At 41.6% G+C, this 6,000-nt stretch overlaps 1 protein-coding gene across 4 annotated transcripts in view; it reads left to right on the top strand.

The window, feature by feature from the left end:
- LOC143132420 (uncharacterized) overlaps positions 1-2,059 on the top strand; it is a 39,497-nt gene extending 37,438 nt beyond the window's left edge. For 2 of the 4 annotated variants that reach the window (XM_076291929.1, XM_076291928.1), the window contains 4 exons: positions 568-654; positions 747-771; positions 1,196-1,233; positions 1,351-2,059. In XM_076291929.1, the coding sequence (XP_076148044.1) occupies positions 568-654; positions 747-771; positions 1,196-1,233; positions 1,351-1,523 (323 nt within the window). In that variant the 3' untranslated portion in view covers positions 1,524-2,059. Of the gene's footprint in view, positions 1-230; positions 486-567; positions 655-746; positions 772-1,195; positions 1,234-1,350 lie in introns of those variants that run through there. The other 2 variants (XR_012988290.1, XR_012988289.1) reach the window with 2 other exon arrangements.
- The last annotated feature ends 3,941 nt before the right edge of the window (positions 2,060-6,000 follow it).

Genomic DNA, 6,000 nt, shown 5'->3' on the forward strand with positions numbered 1-6,000 from the left:
TCAAAATATGGGTCCGCAACATGGAGACTGCTGGTCCGCGGAGTCGTGGAGTGAAATTTGGCCCGGTGCTTCATTTGACAATTTGCTGCGCAGTTGATCAAGAAACCGCGGATCGACGAAAAAATAAAACAAACGTTTCTGCTATCGATGTCATTAAACATGGAGCCCTACAATCAAGTGGTGGTATGAGCATTCATTCAATGCGTGTCTGCGCGAGAGAAACTGAAACTAATCGATAACGTTGGTATCAAAGCTCCGCTTCAACCTGTTGGAAGGCTATTTATTTATTTAAAAAAATAAATTGCAAAAATGCCGATAACCGTGATTTGGTTACTATAATCTAATCATGATATCACATTTTCATAGGCCTACGTCTCAGTGGCTGGTAAAAAAGTTGAGTGGCTAGTAGATTTTGGAATTCACCAGCCACAGTGGCAGGTGGACAAAATATTTAATTTCCATCTCTGCTGGAATTGGCAGTGCTGGTAAGCAGTGGAAAAACATCCCTCTGTTGAAAGACTGTAAATATGTAAATATGATGATATGATCTAAAACCATATTATTCAGGCATCTACGTGGCTGGCGTAGTGGTGCCCATCATTCTCATCGTTGTCGTCATCATACTACTTAGAAGGAGATCAGCTGGGACCAAAGGTGGAACATTTACATGTGTTTTATTTGATAATTATATGATTTATTTATCATAAACATAGTATTCAGTTTGTATTTTATTTTTGTCTTTACAGCGCCTCAGACTGTGATATTCCAAAGGTAACCTTTTAGATATTGTTGTGTGTTTGATAATGTGTGATTTTAATTTTGTTGGGATGGGTCTCTAAAGCTACTAAGAGCAGATATCTTTGTGTGCTTTTTTCTCTCGACTCTTTTCCTCACTATCCCTCCTCATTACTGTCTCCTCACTATCCCTCCTCATTACTGTCTCCTCTCCTCACTATCCCTCCTGATTACTGTCTCCTCACTATCCCTCCTCATTCCTGTCTCCCCTCCTCACTATCTCTCCTCATTACTGTCTCCTCTCCTCACTATCCCTCCTCATTACTGTCTCCTCACTATCCCTCCTCATTACTGTCTCCTCTCCTCACTATCCCTCCTCATTACTGTCTCCTCTCCTCACTATCCCTCCTCATTACTGTCTCCTCTCCTCACTATCCCTCCTCATTACTGTCTCTGCCAGTTATCAGCATGGGGAGGCAGAGGACAATGATGATGAGTGTGAGTTGTTTTTTGGGTGTTTTTCTTCTTGAGAGTGAAATTATATTCATGCTATATCAGTGAACTCTGTAAGCACTTATATTAAGAAAGTAATGTTCTCTTAATTGCCCTTTGTAGGTTCCCCTTATGCGGTGAGCCAGAGAGAGCAGGAACCCATGTACTCCCTTGTTCAGCTGACCGAGCAGGAAACTGACTGTTCCACCAGTGGGGATGGAGAACTCGCCTCAAAGGCGTCAGGACACAAGGCCATCATGAAGAACAACTCCATTTATGAAACCGCGGGACCATAGCTTCACACTGCTGCCAGTGCACTGTGTCAGTGCTCAGTTGGGGCATGATGAGGAGACTACTGGAGGCTTTTGGTTTTGTTGTGTATGGACTAATTATTTTTCAGTTGATGTTATGTACGAAGCGTAGGCTAACTTCTAAGTGGGCGTTTTCTCACCTTTCACTTCATTGCATCCGTTTGTGCTCGTTTTAGATCATGTGGTTATCAGTCATTAGTGTCATCGTTGTTGTTTGGGGTGAGATGCATAAAAGTTGCTTAAGTTTTTTTTCAGTTCAAATGAGGAAGGAACTCTTGCTGTCTGAGCTTCCTGTGAAATTCCCCATGAAGGTTGAGTTTCTCAGTCTAGTCTTTCAAATTCATTGAATATTGGCTAGAAAGGGGAGAGTGCAGTTTTTGCACTCGAATTCTATTCAGGTGCATCAATCTACATGTTATGTGGTTCTGTTTGTGTGAAATATAGTTTGTGCTATGTAAAGATATATTTAAAGGCAAAAATGAACAAATACCAATGTTATTAAAATATGTTTTTAAAAGTCAGCCCAAAATGAATATGTGCATTTGTTTTTAACTTCAGATAGACCTAACTTCATGTTTGTTAAGTCATATCTACTCTAAAATTTTAGAATACTTTTGATTGCACGCTGACAGAGATGCACAACATGCTCCCTCAAAAAGCCACAAATTCAAAAGCACAATTATCCTGTTCTGACATTATTCCTACATTATTCTGGAGGCGTGTTATGGAAACCTTTTCGGTCAGGCCCGGGTCTAGACTGGGGGGGGGGGGGGGTTGAATATAATTGTTTAGCTGGCCCAATGAGTTGACCATTTTCCTAGGAAATATCGCATAGGCTTTGGTCACAGAAAGATAAATGAGTTAAGGTAGTGAGGTTTGGGGGCATGCTCCCTGGAAGATTTTTTGGAAAAAATGACTCCTTCAATGAGGACTTGATTCAAGGCATCTGCTATGGAAAAATGACAGTTACAAAGCATGACATGACATTGCCATGAGTGTGTCATAAACATTATAAACAAGTCATACATGTTTATGGCATAACGATTCTATCATTTGTGTCATTCGTTTTTTGCAATGTCAAGTTAAGATTAGGTTTAAGATTAGAGTTAGGGTTAGGTTTAGGGGAAAAAGCTCAGGCTCCCGGAAAGCCAGAAAGCGTGAGCTCGCAAATCATTTTCAACCGTTCTCCTCTAATGATTATTGCTGGCTGAGCAGATTTTTAAACTTTATTTTCTTTTTTCCTTTTTCAGGTTTCCATAATGGGTAAGTATTCTGTATAATTTCTCTTTTAATTCTGTGTATATTAATGCTTATTTTGTTTTTCTGTTTTTCAGGTTTCACATACTGACTTGTATCCCCGAGCGCCGCTGTTGTAGCGCCTGGATTAGTGTGTGCTACACCTCACTGTGTGCTGAGTGTGTTTCACTAATTCACGGATTGGGATAAATGCAGAGACCAAATTTCCCTCATGGGATCTAAAGAGTATACTTATACTTATACATGGCCAGAAGATCCCAGGTGTCCCAATGGAAACGATCTGACCATAATTGGAGAAGGTAGGCCTAGGCCTAAAATTTAGTGAGAACAGGCGCGCGCAACTTCAGACAAGGAACAATTTCGGGTGCGAAGTCCTGTGATCAAAATTGGATGTGGCCTAATAGCCTAGGCCTACTAAGTAGGCTACTGTATGTCCGAAAAGCAAAGCATGTCCCACATTAGGGCAATCCACAACATTTCTCGCTAAACTGTCTATAGCAGCAATTTGGCGCTATATAATTGGAAAGCCCGTGTTCCGCTCGTTTACACATGGGCTACAGGTGGGTTTTACAGGCACTGGGCCAGTGTAGTTTCTTGAGATACGTAAAGTGCAGCCCCTGAAAACTACCCCCGAGTTGCCATGACATTTTTTACCCCACTGCTAGGCCTACTCTGCCCACAATAAGGGCAGGCTAAATCACACTGATTTGAAGTTATCTAAGTGAGCGCCGACCGCATCATAGCCTATAGGCACTGGCGCAGCACTTCACTCCAGTATAGTTAGATCAAGTTGGATAGTTGAATTATAGGATGCTCCAGAACTCACACCGACAGAGTCATAAAGGAGCCATACCACAAGTCACTATGAATGTGGTTCTGTTGACCTTTAGTTTTGCGTGCAAACACTACTGTGTTTGGAGGACCGTTGGTTTAGGGCCAAATTCAGCACATTTAATCGTATCGCAATAATGCCGATAAGGCCATCCTTAAAAATATTTTCGTTTGCCGTAACCCGACCGACCCTGTCAATTTAGAACCGACCCAAATATTTATTTTTTTCCCCTTTTAGTCCGACCGACTTGCTGGTTGTAAACTTGCGTTAATACCGACCGATTGTTTTTTTTTACTCTAAACAACCAATACAAATGCAATAAAATAATATTTATTTTAGTAGGCCCAAGTATTGTGAATATAAATTGCCTACATGCAAACGTGGCTCACTTAAATAAAACCCTGTGGCGTCATCTCTACAACATTGGTTTTACGCATGTCACACTATAGCCTACGCTTCGTTTCATTCACACCAACTGATAATGCTTTTACTTGGCACGAAGTTCTGGAAGAACTGTGGCCAGATCTTTTCTCAACCCTTCTCCCCCCCCCCCCCAGTCTAACGGTGACCGTGTCGGAGTATTGAAATTGGTTGTGCTCTATTTAGCATTTCTCAAAATATGGGTCCGCAACATGGAGACTGCTGGTCCGCGGAGTCGTGGAGTGAAATTTGGCCCGGTGCTTCATTTGACAATTTGCTGCGCAGTTGATCAAGAAACCGCGGATCGACGAAAAAATAAAACAAACGTTTCTGCTATCGATGTCATTAAACATGGAGACCTACAATCAAGTGGTGGTATGAGCATTCATTCAATGCGTGTCTGCGCGAGAGAAACTGAAACTAATCGATAACGTTGGTATCAAAGCTCCGCTTCAACCTGTTGGAAGGCTATTTATTTATTTAAAAAAATAAATTGCAAAAATGCCGATAACCGTGATTTGGTTACTATAATCTAATCATGATATCACATTTTCATAGGCCTACGTCTCAGTGGCTGGTAAAAAAGTTGAGTGGCTAGTAGATTTTGGAATTCACCAGCCACAGTGGCAGGTGGACAAAATATTTAATTTCCATCTCTGCTGGAATTGGCAGTGCTGGTAAGCAGTGGAAAAACATCCCTCTGTTGAAAGACTGTAAATATGTAAATATGATGATATGATCTAAAACCATATTATTCAGGCATCTACGTGCCTGGCGTAGTGGTGCCCATCATTCTCATCGTTGTCGTCATCATACTACTTAGAAGGAGATCAGCTGGGACCAAAGGTGGAACATTTACATGTGTTTTATTTGATAATTATATGATTTATTTATCATAAACATAGTATTCAGTTTGTATTTTATTTTTGTCTTTACAGCGCCTCAGACTGTGATATTCCAAAGGTAACCTTTTAGATATTGTTGTGTGTTTGATAATGTGTGATTTTAATTTTGTTGGGATGGGTCTCTAAAGCTACTAAGAGCAGATATCTTTGTGTGCTTTTTTCTCTCGACTCTTTTCCTCACTATCCCTCCTCATTACTGTCTCCTCACTATCCCTCCTCATTACTGTCTCCTCTCCTCACTATCCCTCCTGATTACTGTCTCCTCACTATCCCTCCTCATTCCTGTCTCCCCTCCTCACTATCTCTCCTCATTACTGTCTCCTCTCCTCACTATCCCTCCTCACTACTGTCTCCTCACTATCCCTCCTCATTACTGTCTCCTCTCCTCACTATCCCTCCTCATTACTGTCTCTTCCAGTTATCAGCATGGGGAGGCAGAGGACAATGATGATGAGTGTGAGTTTGGGTGTTTTTCTTCTTGAGAGTGAAATTATATTCATGCTATATCAGTGAACTCTGTAAGCACTTATATTAAGAAAGTAATGTTCTCTTAATTGCCCTTTGTAGGTTCCCCTTATGCGGTGAGCCAGAGAGAGCAGGAACCCATGTACTCCCTTGTTCAGCTGACCGAGCAGGAAACTGACTGTTCCACCAGTGGGGATGGAGAACTCGCCTCAAAGGCGTCAGGACACAAGGCCATCATGAAGAACAACTCCATTTATGAAACCGCGGGACCATAGCTTCACACTGCTGCCAGTGCACTGTGTCAGTGCTCAGTTGGGGCATGATGAGGAGACTACTGGAGGCTTTTGGTTTTGTTGTGTATGGACTAATTATTTTTCAGTGGGCGTTTTCTCACCTTTCACTTCATTGCATCCGTTTGTGCTTGTTTTAGATCATGTGGTTATCAGTCATTAGCGTCCTCATCGTTGTTGTTTGGGGTGAGATGCATAAAAGTTGCTTAAGTTCTTTTTCAGTTCAAATGAGGAAGGAACTCTTGCTGTCTGAGCTTCCTGTGAAATTCCCCATGAAGGTTGAGTTTCTCAGT

Source organism: Alosa pseudoharengus, unplaced genomic scaffold, assembly GCF_046254945.1.
Source record: "Alosa pseudoharengus isolate Yale_2024_CS ecotype anadromous, Long Island Sound unplaced genomic scaffold, YU_APseudo_1.1 YU_APseudo_1.1_scf_19, whole genome shotgun sequence".
Taxonomy (NCBI): domain Eukaryota; kingdom Metazoa; phylum Chordata; class Actinopteri; order Clupeiformes; family Clupeidae; genus Alosa; species Alosa pseudoharengus.